General features: G+C 46.7%; 2 protein-coding genes across 3 annotated transcripts in view; one reads left to right on the top strand and one right to left on the bottom strand.

Annotated features, from left to right (window-relative positions):
• FBXO15 (F-box protein 15) overlaps positions 1–8,589 on the bottom strand; it is a 43,657-nt gene extending 35,068 nt beyond the window's left edge. The window contains exons 1-2 of the mRNA XM_059893819.1: positions 8,452–8,589; positions 1,285–1,395 (exon numbers count right to left, since the gene is read on the bottom strand). Coding sequence (XP_059749802.1) covers positions 1,285–1,395; positions 8,452–8,579 — 239 coding nt within the window. The 5' untranslated portion in view covers positions 8,580–8,589. The remainder of the gene's footprint in view (positions 1–1,284; positions 1,396–8,451) is intronic.
• Positions 8,590–9,289: 700 nt separating this feature from the next.
• On the top strand, positions 9,290–16,800 carry TIMM21 (translocase of inner mitochondrial membrane 21). Of its 2 annotated transcripts, XM_059894463.1 has the most exons (6): positions 9,291–9,911; positions 13,407–13,469; positions 13,566–13,663; positions 15,911–15,984; positions 16,071–16,176; positions 16,272–16,800. In XM_059894463.1, exons 1-6 carry the CDS (start codon positions 9,611–9,613, stop codon positions 16,365–16,367), a joined length of 738 nt encoding a protein of 245 aa, XP_059750446.1. In that variant the 5' UTR covers positions 9,291–9,610; the 3' UTR covers positions 16,368–16,800. The 2 variants fall into 2 exon arrangements, with proteins under 2 accessions (XP_059750447.1, XP_059750446.1); XM_059894464.1 differs by lacking the exon at positions 13,407–13,469 and having other exon boundaries at positions 9,290–9,911.
• The last annotated feature ends 1,008 nt before the right edge of the window (positions 16,801–17,808 follow it).

Raw genomic sequence — 17,808 nt, forward strand, 5'->3', positions numbered from 1 at the left:
GCCGTGATAGTGAGAGGCCCGTGCACCACGATGAAGAGTGGCCCCCGCCTGCCGCAACTAGAGAAAGCCCTCGCACAGAAACGAAGACCCAACACAGCCATAAATAAATAAGTAAAAAAAAAAAAGAATAAATTTATTAAAAAAAAAAATCCCACACTGTGAATAAGGTCCAGACTCCTCCCCACGGCCCCCGGGCCCCTCCCCCTTGCCCACCGCCCCTGCTCTTGCAGCAGGTCCAGGCCCCTCTCTGCCCACCTGGCTTCCCCTCTGGATGCTCTTCTCCAAGCCCTTTCACCTGTTTTCAGTTCTCAGCTTCAATGTCAGCTCCTCAGCAAAGTCTTTCCTGACCATCCTAGCCCACTAATCTGGACTGTGGAGTCCATTTGTTTTCTTGATGGCACGTACCCCAATGTATAATCCATTCCTTGTTTTAACCTGTGTCCCCCCCACAAGACCGTAAGCCTTGTGAGGACACGTGTGAGCGGCGCGCCACCTGCATTCTCCTGAAAGCTGGATGCGTATTTGCCCTGCTTCTCCTCTCAGGTTATCCTACGACGGAGTCTATTCCCAGAGTACACAACGTTTCAATCAGTGTCCTTAAGTACATCTTTTTTTGTCTTTTTCTTTCTTTTCAAAATCATAGGGAAAGTATGTATACTGTTACCTGAGCTAGTTATGACATGGTGTTAAAAGCCCAAAACTTGAAGTCGGGCAATTTACATTGGAAATGTGCAGACCAGGTGCACCCCCCGCCCTCCACTGTAAGACGCTACAGCAGCGCCAAGCTTCCAGGACTCCTCACGACACTGAGCATACAGCTGGTGCTCCAGAAACATTAGTACAGTGCGAATCCACAAGCATTTCAGCATCAATCTCAAATAATAAATTTTTTTAAAAAGTTTCTACAGATCTTTCTGCTGAGGGTCACAGTACAGAACCTGCCGTAGCAAAAGGGGCTCCCCAAATCCTGAAAGCTAAAAAAGTCAGAGATCTCGTAAGCTTTCAGAAGAACACACTTTCATCTTCTTTCTCCTTTTTCAAGGGTCTTTATCAAATGGGAAGTGAATAATTCTGAAGAACCTTTTTTAAAAAGGACAATTAAATTTACTTGTCACTTTTAGAAGTTCAGCTTCATGAAACTAGTCTAATAATGAGAGCCTGATGACTCATAATCATACTCTCCGTGTTGTGCATTCTTCCGACACAGTTCTATTCTTAGAGAGCTCAAAAGAGCAACCCGGTATATCCAGCCCCGCGGAGCGGCAGAGCACCTCTGCTCCTTACCCGTCCAGAGACACAGAGCAGCCGGTGCAGGATTTCCCGCAGAGCTCATCCAGGCGGCCACAGTGACTCAGAGCAGCACAGCCCGCGGCCAGCCTGACACCTCGCCCGGATCTGAAAACAAACATGGCAAATACAAATTACAAAGGCGCATGTCCATTCCCCTCTACAAAACATAAAGGATTCATAAACTCCAAAGACCACTCACTATGAAACTTCATCTACAGCAAGGGAGGGAGGGAGGGAGGGAGGGGAGGAGGGAGGATGGTGAGACATTCAGTGTCCTGAGCAAGCCTGAAAACTGGACTTACTCTGACTGACGTGTTTTTATTACAGGCTGTCAGCATATCAAAGAGCTGCTATAAAGTGTACTGAGTGGAAATAAAAAGGGAAAAGATAAAATGCATCCGCTGTCCAGTGCCAATAACACAACAGAAGCCTAATAAAGATAACATCCATAGAGTAAAAAAATGTAAATTTGTGAACCAGAGCTGCCACCACAGTCTCCGAGTTTGCCGATCTTTGAGGAATAACGGCTGGTTCCAGCTCTGGCAGTCACAGCCACAGGAGGACCAAACGCTCATCCTCAAACTCGCTTACCCTTTGCATCTCACATTCAAAGGAACACGTTTTAATTGGCATTCTTTTTATTTTAGTGGTAAATAATAAACGTAAAATAATAGTGAATCTTACAGTCAATGGCTTTTAAGACTTAATGAGATCTAACATTTTATGCAGTTAGTCCTTTTCAGAAGCTCCTAAAACAAATTTTTATTAAAATCAGTCCTCAAGACCAGCAGTACTCAACAGCAGCTGGGCAGGGAGCTGAAATGCCCAGAGAGTCACCAAGCTCAGTTTCCCACTTCTAGGCAGCAGTCCACAGAGAGCGCTCCTGGTGGACACACGACTTCTCTTGGGAAGATCTGGAAGCTGCCTCTTTACCCCCTCCCCAATACACACACCAGTAACTGAACCCACCTCCCGGCCAGCATGCTATTTCAGAAATGACTAAAATCTAGAGTGCGCGAATTCTGTATGCTTAGTTCACCAGCGCTACGGCTCTGAGGATGTCCTTTGTTCACCAAGGGTTTAACCACTCCCCCGCCCCATTTTTCCCACCAAGATGACTTCCTGGATATATTTAGACTATCACTCAAAAAGGATATGGGCAATGATTGGGGGCAAATGGAGGGGGGCCTAAGAACTTGGAAGTAAGGGCAACAGTCTCTCTGGAAGTGGAAGAACGAAATCCACACGGGCAGATCTGAACAGAGGGTGGCCTTCGACCCCAAGCATAACCTGCTCTTAGACGGCACGGGGAGTGCATCACCCATGGATTCGGAGTAGCCCGGTGCCTGCCACGGGGGTGGACACGCCAAGACGTACGCGTCAGCAAGCGCTCAAGTCGCCTGACGATTCCCCAGGTGACTCTGAGCAGCCAGAAAATGAGCTTCTCTTCCCTTAACAGATTTTTCTCTTCAGAAACAAGCATAATGGCTGGCACACAGTAAGCCCTCAATAAACATGAGATATCCTCTGCACGCTGGCACCTCAACCCAGGAGAGGCTGAATACAGTAAACCATTCCAGATCCTGCTGCTACCCACGCCTCTCCATCCCAGCTTCAGCAAAAGGCACTCAAGGTGCTCTTCATCTTATCTGACTTCCTAGCCAAATGCAGAGCAGCAGGGAAAGGGCAAGGAGAAATGCTAATTGGGAGAGCTTTGCAATGCCCTCTCCCCCTTTGACCAGAGAATTCCACCTGTGCTGTAATTTTATACTTCTGTGTTGTTTCAGCAAAGATTTCCACAGTAGAAAAGCTTTAAGTCCATTGACCTGGCTCTAACAGTAATCAGAGGTAAAATACAATTTCCTAATTGTATTAATTTCCTAGGGCTGTCTTAACAAAGTACCTTAAACTAGGTGGCTTATTGTCTCACAGACCTAGGGGCCAAATGCCCAAAATCAAGGTGCTGGGAGGGCCATGCTCCCTCCCAAGACTATAGGACAGAATCCTTCCTTGCCTCTTCCAGCTTCCGACGGCTGCTGACAATCCTCGGTGTTTCTTAGCTCGTGGCAGCTAAGCTAACTTAACTCCAATCTGTGCTCCCTCCTTACAAGGCCGTCTTCCCTCTGTGCGTGTGTGTCTGGGTGTCTTCCTATAGAACAGCAGTCACATTCAATTTAGGACCCACCCTAATCCAGCAGGACCTCATCTTAACTAATTACATCTGCAGAGACCTTATTTCCAAATAAAGTCACATCCTGAGGTTCTGGGTGGACATGACTTTGCGGGGGGAGATGGGGGCACTATCCAACATGATACACAGTTTTTTTAAGTATTTTAAAATGAGTTAAAAGCATTCCTTATTTTAAGTGGTTAACTAATCCTGCAAACTCCATATGACCTGTGTTACAGATTCAACGAAAATATCTGCAGGAGACAAAGGTTTCTGACACTTAAGCTTTAAATAAAAGGAATTTCTTTTACCCCTCCATCAAATAATAACAATATCTACCCAGAGTTCCCAGGTGGTGACCCTTAGACCCCTTCAAGTGTGAAGGGTCGTGCCGAGAAGTCTAAGAGTCTGGACACACACTGATGAAGACTGAGGAACGACTCTCCCTGATACACTATTTTTTAACTTAAATGAACACTGCCGTGGTTGATCAAATATAAATTTGTCTAGAAGCATTAGTAAATTGATAACAGCTTTTTGCCATTATGTATTTCCTCAATCAAAAGATGCAAAAAAAAAAATCAAAACTATTACCCTAAACCTTTCCAAGGGAACTGAAGAAAAGCAAATCAATATCGATCAGTTTCAATCTAGCAAGTTGGCAAAGACCAAATAAATGATAAGGACAAGGGCAGCTCTGCTGCAGACAAACAGGCATTCTCCTTCACTGATGGGACCAAAAATTGGTGGAGACACTATGGAGAGCCAAGTCCTTAAAAGGCACATGTTTTTTTAAGCCAAGGATCTCTAGAAATATAACCCAAGGCAAAAAAATGAGCCCAAAGACTTCACTCAGGAATGTCCATCTCAAAGCTGTCTGCACTGGGAAAAGTACTAGATACCGTATAGACATCGGTTAAACCCCACGACCTCCGTAAAGTGAGCCACGTTCAGCCAATAAAAAGGGACAGTTTCAATACAGGTGGAAGTGTTTGCACAAAAACAAGTTCGTGGCATCTCCCAGATGTCTGCACGGCCAGTTCCCTCACCTCCTGGATACAGGCCGCCATTCAAATGTCACCGTCTCCCTGAGATCTTCTAGCCACGCTCTCTAAAAACTCCAATCCATATCGCGCACGCGCGCACACACACACACACACACACACACACACACACGATGCCCCCCAGCACCTACCGCCATCCGACACCACACATTTTGCTTGTCTACCTTGTTTGCTGTCATTGGGGTGTAAGCACCATGCTGGCAGGTCTTTTGCACCAGTTTTGTTCCCTGCTGATTCCTCGGCACCCACAACATGCCCAGCATGCAGAAGGCATTCAATAAATATCTGCTAAATTAATAATATCAACTGAAAAAGGTTATATCAGTATATACTACATAATCTTATTTTTGTATTTCTCTCTTAAGGGAAAATGTAAACACATACATACAAAGAAAAGCGATCTTCGAGGAAAGATAACAAGGTATTAACCGGTAATACATCTGATTCACAAGATTATGGAATTACAGGTGGTAGTTTTTAAATGGGGGCTGGAAGACTGAAGGGACAGAACACCATGTACTTTCTAATGTTTCTTAATATACTGAAAATGTAATGAATTGTGGGGTTTTTGTTGCTTTAAAACTGAGAGCCCACACACAAGAAGGCTTGGGAGCACAGTTTCACAGCACCATCCTTTAGGCTGGAGCCGTGGTTTTCAAAGGCCTCCACAGCATTCTGGGTACCAGGCCCCCCGAAATCTTGGAGCACAGCCTGCAGAAAGCATAAAACTTCTTTGAAGTCTCTTATTTAATACTAAAAATTAATGCAAATATTGCATTCTACTGGATAACATCAGTGTTTGTCTTATCATAAAAATGTATTATATGACTCACCAGTTATTTAACATTTTCCCCCAAAGCTGTTACATTAATTTTCCACGTCAGGAAGGTGCCCCCTGCCCACTGGCTCCTATCTGTTTGAAAAGTACAGCCTACTTGTTGCTGTTTTGCTTTTCCATAATTAAAATAGATCTCCTGAGTCCCTCATTTCCAGAGCAGGAGACTAAGTCTCTAACGAGGCAGCCAACAGTGACTTCTTCAAGGTCCCAAGCTAGAGGTCAAGAGCCCCAGGACCCTCCCCTCCTGACTGTCCTCCAGAGCTCCTTCCACCGTGTTACTATAGTTACTCTACATCTTATCAGTTTGGATTTTGGTACCATTGAAAGCACATCTCCATTTCTCCATAAAATAAACTAACTGCACATTTTTAAGGGCCACACAATTAACAATCAGTAAGTTCCATGCGTGTGCTCATGGAGCTTGATCCCAAGCAGGGCCCTGTGGGGCTCCTGGACACAAAGCCTTTCTGTGCCCCCCATTTCTTTGATTATAGGAAATAGCCTTCATCCAGCCTCCATGACCTTCCCTGAGTTCCAACGGGCATATTCAAACAGTTGTTAATTAGGGAAGGGAGGGGATACAAGACAAGGGAGAAAAAGTCAAGAAAAACAATAGTTCAGCCTTGGGGCAAGGTCCTGGTGCCCCATCAATGGATACACACATCTTTGAGCCGTTCTGCAGATGCTAAAACGTCCTCCAGGTGGGAGAAGTTAACCATTAACACAAGCACCCACCGAGACCCCAGACCAGTTGGAACCAGGTTGATGATGCCGACTCCCACTTACCTCACCACCAACCAATCAGAACAATGTCCACGAGCTGATCACGCCCTCTTTAAACCATTACTATAAAACTTCTCACTACCCTCTGGAAGGGGGTCACAGTTTTCGGAGGCACTAGCCCCCCGTGTTCCCTCTTTGCCTGGCAGAGAAATAAAGCCACTTTTTTTCTTTCCTCTCTGTATTTCTTTCCTTTCTGTCTCTGTATTTCTATTCGGCACCGGTGTATAGAAGCCAAGATTTCGGCAACAAGCTCTGTACGTCTACAAAGTTAAGTACACATTTAGCTGATACAATTAGTAAGATGACATTTAGCTTAAAACCGCCTTTTTTCAAGTGACAAACTTCATCTGATTGCTTTGAATTAAGTTTGGTATTTTAAAAACCTACTTTCTGGGCCTGATTTTTAATATCTGATAAATCAAAGAAATTAGACCAAGTAGAAATTAAGCCAACTTGATACGCTTTCTGCTATATTTCTTACAGTTTAAGGTATTTATTTATACAAATTCACATTTTGTGTGAAAAAGGTTTACACATATCACACATTTTGTGTGATTCCTTGTTAAAAACTAATTCTTCTGCACTGAGACATTAAAAATAACCACCTATGTAGACCATAATCATTCTTAGGAGCTGACTTTTCTTTACCAAAAAGAACTTACATCTCACCAAATCACAGGATGAGGTGCAGACTCCTATGCCAGACATAATTACAGGCATTCTAATTACATCATTTCAACAAAAAGTTCACTCAACTTTCAAAGTAATAAAAGATTCATCATATAACAATCATTCCGCTTCCACTAAAAGAGCATTATATATAAAGACTACTTTTAGTACTTTTCACTACTTTTAGTGGCAAATTAATGTAAAGTTCAAGCTTCCTATTTTAAATTCCTGTCTTTCTCTCCTACATAATAGAAATTTTGCAGGCATTGTCACCATTTTGTCACGAGGCTTGTGATATGTCTAGCATTACAGCTATTTTCAAGAACCAACTATTGCCATAATACCAAGGGAGGGGGCCCTGCTTCTGAAACCAGGGTAAGTAGGGTTAGCGGACCCCAGGATGGACAGAGGACATAGTCCTGGAGATTCAGGGGAAAAAATATACCTTAATTAGTTGAGCTGGTAAGTAACAGAATCCTTTTCTATGCTTAAACACAGACATCTGGTTTGCTAGAAGGCATATTATGCCTGACTTTTTATATCTATAAATGGAGAATACCTACAAGGAAAAAGACAGTCCTCAAGAATGCAAACGGTCCTTAGCATTATCCCTCCACCTGGTAATCTAACTGGGACGATGGGTGCAAAGCTGGGACCAGCTCATGATAAAAGAAAGAGGGATTTAACAAAGCATCACGACAGCACGTGGATATTTCTGACAAACTGGATCACTCGCTTTGTGAAGTGAGCCATTATCCTTGGAGTTAAGCTGAAGTTCCTTTTGGAAAGCAGCTGCCGGCTCCCACTACCCGCTCCTTCCCCAGCTCACTCTCTCACTGTGGAAGAGGACCAGCCTTCAGGCCCACGGTACCCCAAGAGAAATGGAACGGAGACACGAGCCTCCAGACACCAGAAGAAAGACCACCACACGCCCCCGCGCTTGGACATGAAGACGGCAGAAGAGGATTAGAGGCTGAGCACCAAGGGGTGACTGTCTAGAAGGCATCCCTCCACGGTTTGCTTAGAAACTCAGACCTGGCCTTGACGTCGGAGTTGCAGCTCCCCGACCAACCTGCCTAACAGAGTTACCTGGTTAGGGGTTGAGGCCTCCGTTCATGAACTGGTAGCGGGAGAGAAAACCGATAATGTTTGATAAGCAGAATCTACTTCTCTAAGTTATAAAGTCATAAAAAAGACAAAAGGTGACTCCCGGTCCCCGAATTAGGAAGCAACTTGGGGAACGCGTTCTGGAGGGGACCCTGCCAGCGAGCCGCGGGCGGAGCGCGGAGCTGCGCAACTGCCCCCGCAGGTGAGCGCGTCAACGCGGCGGTTCTCCGCGAGGGCTGCTCAGGGTCGCGGGCCTCGCACGCCACCGTTCCCCGCAGGGCCCACTAACTGAACGAACTGAGGAAAGAATATTCCCGGGAAGCTCCTCTACTTGTATCATGACTTGGGGTAACCCCACGCTTCCAAGTTTTAGAGACTTCCTCCCGCCGTCCTTCCAGACCTTTCCCGCGCTAAAGGAGCGGCGAGCGACCCGCCACGGCGGAACCAACGAAAATAAAGGGAAAGGGAGGCGGGGGAGTGAAGGGCTTTCCTCGCAGGGGCTCCCCGGGCGCGCGCCCCCCGAGAGTCACCTGAACCCCGCGCCCCCGGCTGCCTTCCCCGCTCTCCCGCGGGCCGAGCCGTCGCCGCCGGGCGGCGGGAACCGCGCCATGAGGCCGCGCCAGGGCGGCTGCAGTAGCCGGCCGCGTCCGGTCGCCATGGAGACCCAGCGCATACGCTGCTCGGCGCGCTCCTCCTTCCTGTCGTAGCACCGCCCCGGGCCACGCCCACCCGACGCCAGCGCGCGCCCCCATGCGCGTGCGCAGAAGCGGGGCGGGGCCGAGGACACAACCGCTTTTTCACGGGCTCCAGGGGCGGTTCTAGAAACTTCCAGGGCCCGGCTTCTACGCACGCCCGACGTGCTGACGCCGAGGACGCCTGGCGGCCAGAGGTCAAGCCGACTTTATGGCACCGCGTGGGCTTTGTAGTGGCTTTGTCCCTTCCCACCTGCTGGCTCTGGGGTAGTTTGCGCGGTTTCCTGTCTGGTTTCCTTAGGAAGAACAAACGCAAAGGCTACATCATCTGCCCATAAGGAACATGATAGCGACAATCAAACCGAGAATTTCTGTTTATAGGGGGCTTTCTAGGGGTCGCAGGAACAAGCAGTTTATAATTGCTAACTTGACTTCTGCAAGTTCTTTTTGAATTACACAGCGCCAGGGCCACAAACCCCGCCCACCACCAACACGGCCCCGCCTTCTTGTCGCGCCAGGTACTGCGGCGCGTGCGCAGGGGTCCGCGCAAGGGAGTCTGGGAGGCGGCGAGAGGTCAGCGCGTGCTCTGGCCGCCTTGCACTGTGGGAGATGTAGTCCTTATGCCTTCCCCGCTGCGGCAACTCTGGGAGAAGTGACGCCCTCAAACTACTATTCCCAGGACTCCTAGGGGTTTCCCCGGTTGCTTTGCAAAGGCCTGGCGGGGACGGGGTGAATGTCTGCGTAGAAAGTAATCAAACGACTTTAATTCCAGTAAAAAGAGGGCCGAAGAGAAGGGAAGGAGGACATCAACTCTTTTCGGGAGACTTTCTGTCTTGATTTACGCTGCTGGAGCCAGCGTTTTTTCCGAACACGCCCTGCAGAATTACCGGTGTGAACGCGAGGACTGGAGTCCGTGTTCGGCTGGGTGTGTGGTGGGTAGTGAAGGTTTGCTCGTCACAGCTGGCATCTTCCCTAAGCGGAGCGGCTTTCCGGGAACATGATTTGTACTTTCCTACGAGCTGTACGGTGTACGGAGAAGCTGCACAGGTCCTCGGGGAAGCGGTTGTTTCTGGCACACTTTGTACTTAACAAAGCTTGCTTGAAGACTGAGCCCAATTGGAGATGGGGGCCGCAAGAGCAGAAGAGAACGGTGCGACCTAGGTGTATTTTGGGAGTCACCCAGAAAACCATCTGGACGCAAGGACAGAGCCCGCAGAGAGCGAAGGAGGACGGCAGCAAACAAGTGTCTGCGCACAGAAGTCAGAGCGGGGAAACCGCCATCTCAACGTCACAGAAAGGTAAAAGGGAAGTCCCTGTAACGATGAGTCTTTCAGCAAACGTGACCAGAGCTGCCAGTGCCCTTTTACACAAGTTCAGTGCTAAGAATAAACAGTTGACACAAACTAAAAGGTAGAACCGTTAAACACAGTTTAGAACCAGAGAATACAGGCCCACAATTTTCTTCACAAATCTGAACTCAGATTTGAAAGTTGGTTTTGATATAACTTTGCTGAATTATGTCTATAAAATTTTTCTCAACTTTTCTTAGTTTGGTGACAGCTATATAAAACTTAACCATTGTTTAGTACTTTATAATAAACAAGTAGATTTCCCAGATGTTCGTTCATCTCATTTGAGCCTCAAATTTACTGTGTGAGACAGACATTAGTACTCATTAGTATGTGTAAGGCATATTTCCCCAACTTCACACAACTAAAAATTGAATGCAGATTTTCCCAGTCTCAGTTTTCTGATATCCAGGACACCACTCCTGTATCTTTAGTCTTTCAGAATAGCACTGTCTCTGGCATTCCCCCTTAGATGTGATACTGCTTTTCATTTACTATTTTGGTCAGTAGGAGGCAGTTTCACAGGCTTCCATTGGACTTTACCCATTATGGTAGCTTTTAACCTGCCTCAAGGGAACTAAAGTAGGGACTGTTGTTGGGAATTACTGAATATGTCCATTCCAGTTATATGTTGGGAATCAGGGAAATGACTGCCAGGTAAGTCCATGGACCCAGCTGTGACCCTCTTACAAGCCAGGCTTTTTATTACAGAGCCACCGTATGTACATAACAGAGGGACCATAATGATTCCTTGCGGTATTGATGTCAGCTCAGACTCTGTCCAGCAGACCTTGACGTGTTTGGGTGTCCCCCTTTTCCAGCATACAGTCACCAAGTGAATGGCCGTAGGGCTGTGGTGAAGGACCAGGGGAATCACATATACTTGCTCAGTATAGAGGCCGGCCTTCCTTCAGTAAATGGATTCCAGGTCTGAAGGCTGATTCATGTCCAGAAATTGAGCCATTGATTATCATGGTTGCTCCCACCTGGCTTCAGTGCCACTGCCGTCCCCATGGCTGTCAGGGCGCCTTGTTCTGTAACGATGTGAAGTGTTTTCCAGGCCCTCCTACAGGACAGCCGGCTGGTGGATTTTGCCACTCTAGCATGCCCACAGTTTTCCATGGCAGTTCTTTCGTTTTTACTTCACTTAAGGTGGACCACGCTCTCTCCGTCTTTCCAAGAGCGAACCTAGCCATGCACCAGCTCCCAGGCTGCTTGTCGAACTTGAGTTTTTGATCAGAGGAGAGTACTGCCCTGTCGATCAGCTCTCACTTGTCCGGTTCTGTATTCTGTGACCCTTCATGCTGCCCTTAGGATACAGCCGGCTCTGCTGGTGGGGCTTCCAGCCCCTTTGGGGATGGCCCGTTTCCTCTTTCCTCCCAGTTATGTCGTAACCTGACCAGAGCACATGTCTCGCTAGATGGAAGCCCCCGCCAGGTCTTCAAGGAGGAAGAAGAGCTAGCCTTGAACTGGAAGGCATGAGCTGCTGCTTCACGCGTTAGGGTTCAGGAGAACCTGCGGACTCAAGATTCTGGAGTGCGTCAGCCTTGATACCCCCCTGCCAAGCTGCAGGCTCCCTCTCCTCCCAAGTCACGACCTTGGCCTTGGCACAAGAGACCTGGTGGGGTGAAAGTCCAGCCTCCCTGCTACTCTTTTGCCCTGGGCCTGGCCCTCAGCTTTTTCTGCCCTCTGGGTGCAACAAAGGAGTCTCCTGTTTTGCTGTCTAGGAGGCGCCTGACTTTCACACTTGACCTTCATTGGTGATCAGTCACCTCGTCCTCTCACTGCCTTTCTCCAGTGCATTGGCAGCCCGCTACCACAGCCATCAGTCCAACTCCTTATAATTGCTTATTCCCCCTAAATTCCCAAAACACGACACCCATCAGTGCATTCCGTCCCACCAGTGCTCCAGGCCACCATCGGTGAGAGCCGCGACAGTTGTGCGACCACTCCCTGCCGGGCCTCTCAGCTCCTCCCGCCACCAGGGACGAGTCCTCGAGGCCAGCCGGTGGCCAGTGATCCAGCTCCAAAATCCCAGTTTGGAGCTGCTTCCTGGGACCACTCCTGTAGCCCCGTCGTAGGGCGAGTTCCAGGGAAGCAGACTCAGTGGGGTCTGCGGGCAGGAGGTTTGGGGGCCTCCCGTGGGGAGGAGGGAGGCTGGGCTGGACAGAGGGAGAAGCTGAAGCACGGGGCGTTTGCGATAGGGCCTCCGCCGGTCCTGCAGGAGCGCGGGGGCTGGGCTGGCCCTTGCAGTCCTCTTATCTCAAGATGTGGGGCTTGGGCACCATGCAGGCACTGGGTGTGGGGAGGGCCAGGGCCTTGGATGCAGGGATTCCGCCAGCCAGCAGCCACGTCGGCTCCCCCAACCCGGGAAACGGGAGCCCTGGTCCTGCGGGGAGCACGTGGGTGGTCACCACAGCACCCCTCACTGCAGAGACAGATGGCAGGAGGGGTTTTGTGTGAAAGTATACGGTCTGAAAGGGTCAAGAAGAGGAAGGTAGACGATGAGCAGCTTCTACTGAAGACAGCTATAACATGACGCTTAAACAAACTTCGAGAATGCGTGGGCTATGAGTGATACTCGGCGCGGGCTTTGCACGCAGCACATACAGTCGGTGTTTGTGGTTGAATAAATGGGGAAGAGCCTTCCCGAGAGCCTAAGCGAAGCAGCGGTGAGTGTGCCGGGCGGGAATCGGGAGCAAAGGTGTTGGGGCAAAGGCCTGATTTGGGTCACGGGGAACATCGCGGCTCCTGACCACCGCATTCAGTGTCGTGTTCTCAGCGTGCCGCCGGGCTCACAGCTGGCAGGTAATGCTTATTAAGTGTGTTTTGTGACCTTGGTAGAGACTAGAATGAGATGGGTTTTTTTTAAAAAAAAAAGTGCAGTATCTGTGCAGGTTCTGTGCAGGTTCTTCATTTTCTAAAGCATTTCGATTCACAAATCTGCCTGGCCAAGCAAAGTCCTGTTTTGTTGTTTCACAGGCAGCAGGGTGGCAGGCTGGGAAGGTCACTGACTGTTGAGGGCCGAGGCCCGTTTTGATCCCTTTGACTGGAGCTGACAAAGCCAACACGTCTCTTAATGTGTGAACAGCAGACCGTATCCAGTGGTGCCTAATCAAGGACTGTTGTTTCCACTTAGAGGGACTGGATCACTTGTTCAAAGGGTTTCCTCATCTTAGACAATAAGGAGGCATTAAAATCATAATGCTACCTAAAGTAAAGAATCGATTCCTAAGCCCTGCTCCCAGAATCCTGCTGCGGTTCTTTCAGAAAGTTTCTTCAGGTGGTCCTGATTCACAGAGAGATTTGACAACAGCTGCTCCAGAACATGTACCGACCCCATTAGGTCCTGAGCCCGCGTCTCACCTGCTAGAGATCCTGAAGCCAGAAGCATCCCGGCTCACGTCCAGCACACGTGTAACCAGTGGTGTTTTCTCTTTACAGTGAAAGAAGCTGGAAGAGATTTTACCTATTTAATAGTGGTGCTTATTGGAATCACCATTACAGGTTGAAAAACACAGCAAGTATAAAACCCCTGAATATCTTTTTCACTTTCCGTTTGTCTCGCTCTTGCTCTGCTTGAGCTTTTTCTTTGATTTTCAGGTGGCTTGTTTTACACGATCTTCAGAGAACTTTTTTCTTCATCCAGTCCTAATAAGATATATGGGAAAGCCCTAGAAAAATGCAGATTACATCCCGAGGTTAGTCCTCAAGATTGAGTTACACAGACTCTGATAACAGGGAGAAGAATGTTGTGGTGGGGAGGGGCAGGCAGAAGTCATGTGCTAGTTCTGAGACTAATGAATTCATATAATAATAAAATCATAATGGTTGGATTGTGATTATGTTATTAGCTCTTTGTACTTGAAATGCTTTCATTACGAGTAGCACCCAAAGGTCCGTGCGGGGGTGTTTCCATCCTAACGGTACAAGAGAGTCGTTTTACTAGTTGTCATCAATAATAAATGCTTAGAATATACCAGAGTATTAAACTCACTAGTCTTTTTAAAACCCTGATTCATAATCTTGTGATCATAATAGTAACTGTCGATGCTTATTGAGAGCATATTATGCACCAAGCACTCTGAGCTGCTCAGTGTTTGAGCACATCGTCTTTATTCAGTCTCACAAGAACCACTTGTGTTGGGTGCTACTATTATCCTGTTTGCAGAAGGAAACTGACATTTAAAGAGATTAAGTAACTCAACTAAGATGACTGAACCGGTGAGAGGGAGAGCCAGAACCTCAATCCCAGTTTGGGTGATTCCACATCTTAGGCTCTTAAGCACAGCCTGCCTGAGCCACGCCCTGGAAGATGCAGATGTGGAAAAGCCGCCTGGATTCTTTTAAGGATCCCGTCCAGAGGAAGCTTTTCATAAGGCTTTCCAGTCACAGACAGAAAGCCAGTGTAGCCCATGCGGTGCCAGATTTTACTCCTGGGTGGAAAACTTTGGCACTGAAACATCTTACTCATTGACATCTTAATTCTTGTACTTTGAAAGAAAATGGCAGGTAGCATCATAAATATCAGGGCTGTTTCTCACACAGACCCAGGAGGAATGTCAGAGAAACAGAACGTGAGGTCCCTGGGGAGGGGAAGCTTTCGAACCCGCAGATCCTCTCAGCGTCCATGCCCTGCCCTGGGTTTCCCTGGGGCACCACCTCCAAATGCTCCATGAGTGTCTCTAATCATGTCAGGGCGGAAACGGCAGGAGCTAACGGCCTCTGGCATCTTTTTACTGGACTCGGGGCAGTCTGAGAACTGCGGAGGAGAAGGCAGAGGGGGAGGTGTCCCTCTGAGTTGAAACTCAGCAGGGAGTAAAGGAGGTTCCCATTAGAGTTACTGGGAGTCCTAATTATACCTAACAAGAAACCCTTTACAGGGTACAAAACTAAACATGAGCATTTGCATAATTAAATGTTAGGGTGCATCTCTAAGAAGAGATGAAGAGTTGCTGTGTTATTCCCAAACTCGGCCTTTCATAGATCTTCAGCCTTTTGAACAAAACAGAACTTCACAGAATAAACACAAAGAGCGAGATATTATTAAGGTCATAACTTAATTTGCCGCCTAAAAGAGCTCTACGAAGAATGATTAAACTTCAACAATTCGATTTTGTCAGCATTTATTAGGGGCCTGTTGTTTGCCGGGCACTTTGCTTGGTTGAAAAATAGAAAATACTTATGTTTTGATACAGACATGTTTAATCTATTAAGTTGTTTGAACAATCATTCAGCTACACAGTTCTTAAATATGTCTCATCTTACAAATTAGTCTGTATATGTGCCTGAAAATTTTGATACTGAAGATGCCCAACAGACCAAATAAGAAAAATTTTCAGAGTTGAAGCAATATTTTTTTAGTTTGATATCAAATTTCTATTTTTTTGAAAAGGTTCCAAAGTATTTGCATTTTAAATTCAGTAAAAATTACATTTCCACTTCATTGTGAGTTTTCCCATTAGGAATAATGGATTCCTACCTCTAGATCCGGTTTGTTTTAAATAAATCATTACTTGTTTTTATTTGTGTATTAATGACCAAAAAATTATTTTGATCTCATAGCTTTTAGTATTAGACCCCATTGGGTAAATTTCACTAAAACTATTCAGACATTTAAATATTTGAACACTTTGTTACATCGTGTTTCTTTTTGTAAAAGGGGAGTGGAAACAGCTCCACTTCAGCCTAACTGTTCTGAAACTACAAGTAACACCATAAAGTTACCTATTTCACTCTCTGTGCATGAAAAGTTTGAGTGTTAATTATGGGATGATTTTTGCATAATAACTCTTTTCCCACTTTTCTTATCATTGGAGATATCATTTTGAAAGAGTCCCAGGCTTATTTTTTTTTCTAAAATAAATCACTCAGTTTGTCAGAAAATAGTTCCCTAGGAAGCTTAAAAAAAATAGCCCTGACTGAGGAAGCATCACCTTACTCTGCAGGTCCTAAGTGTCTTCGGCGAGCCCGTTAAAGGCTACGGGGAGATGACGAGACGTGGCAGAAGGCAGCATGTCAGGTACTGCAGGCGGCTTGGATTCGAGAGCTTGGGGTGATGTTTAAGTGGGAGGAATTCAGGCTTGTGCGTTTTCATTGTCTTGACAGTTTTATTGAATACGTAAAAGATGGGCTGAAACACATGCGTGTGAAATTCTACATCCAGGGCTCCGAGCCCGGGAAGCAAGGAACCGTGCATCTTGAAGTTAAAGAGGTGAGATCGTGTGGGGATGGGGTTTCTTGAACGCAGACTCAACGTAAAGCGCCAAAGAGCAGGGCAACACCTTGACACTCATTTTTTTTTTCCAGAACCCGGAAAGTGGCGAATATGAATTTCAATATATATTTGTAGAACTTGAACCGTATTCTAGAAGAACTATTGTCATTGAAGATAATCGATCTTAAGACAATTAAAAGAACAAGCAACCACGTGTTTCCTGGCGGACATGGGAAAATGCACATGAAGGCTCTGATCTTCACAGCCCTCTTCCAGAGTCTATTTTGAATAAAATAGGAAGGAGTGTAGCTCATAAAAGTGAAGGCAACTGGGTAGTTGTTGCATTTAGACAAACTGAATTAGAGATTTTCTTGTACGGTGAAAAATCATGAAATAGAGCACACCTTATGTTAAATCATTGAATTGCTGATCATGAGCAGTGTTTCTGCTGTACTTAACATCATCTTTTATGATAAGAAACTTTTGTTATTAAAAATTTTACACCATGTAAATAAGAAAATAGAGGTATTTAATGCTTTTTCATGTTGTATAACTGTAAAAAGTCTGTGAAATAAAATTGAAACTAACAGGAAGATGTCAGAAGCAGCTTCCTTCCACGTATTTTGGAATATGACTTGAGAAACACTTGAAAATATTTGAGAACTATAGGGAACCAAGTGATACACTCTTCAAAATTATCATAGATAGGTGTATGCGTTGCATGGTTTTTAGTAATCTAGTTTGTCTCATGTTTCCCCCTCTGTGAGTTGGGGGCCTCGTGCACGGTAGGACACGTGCACGCTCTAAAGTTGGGTGGACCTGGGCTCTCACCAGGTGTGTGGGCCTCTGCAGGTACCTTAGCGTTATCAGACCTCGCTCTGTCCCATGTACCCGGAGCCAAGTACAGGATACGTAAGAGCAGAAACCTGGCAAGTTTGGGTGGAAGGATGATTTTTAAGATACTGTGGTATGCAATCTCAGTTACGGTCTTAATGGTTGTGTCCCTGCAAAATTCATATGTTGAAATTCTAAGCCCCAAGGTGATGGTGTTGGGGGGGGCGGGGGGGGTTTGGGAGGTGATTAGGTCATGAGGGTGGAGCCCTTGTGAATGGGATTGGTGTCCTATAAAAGGGACCCCACATCTTCTAATAAAACTTTTTTTGTTATGACAAAAAGGGACCCCACAGAGCTCCTTCACCCCTCCCCCAAGTGAGGACACAGCAGGATGTCTGCAGCCTGGAAGAGGGCCTGAGTGTGTCCTTAGCCTAGTCTCAGCCTTAGATTTTATCTACCTTATTACCCTAAATCCTCAAGTCTCCCCAGACTTTATGCATTAGTATACAGATATGTCAAAACCCTGTTTTCTGGTCTTCTCCACTATAATAACATTGTGTTGTTCTTTCAGTAGCCTAACTTGTATCTAATTTTACCATTTCGGCTACGCCTTTTTTCTCCTTCCTTCCTGCATTCATTAGTTTTAATCCACCCCCTGCTCCCTGTTCCCACCGCCCCTGTGTGCTGGGTGCTCCCAGAGGCCTTCGGCCAGGAAGTTAGAATCGGCTTCCACACCAGTCTCTGCCCCTTGTCTCTCCCCAACTAATCTCCCTCCTCATGGCACAAGAGCCGCTT

This window comes from Balaenoptera ricei, chromosome 14 (genome assembly GCF_028023285.1).
Source record: "Balaenoptera ricei isolate mBalRic1 chromosome 14, mBalRic1.hap2, whole genome shotgun sequence".
NCBI classification, from domain to species: Eukaryota; Metazoa; Chordata; class Mammalia; order Artiodactyla; family Balaenopteridae; genus Balaenoptera; species Balaenoptera ricei.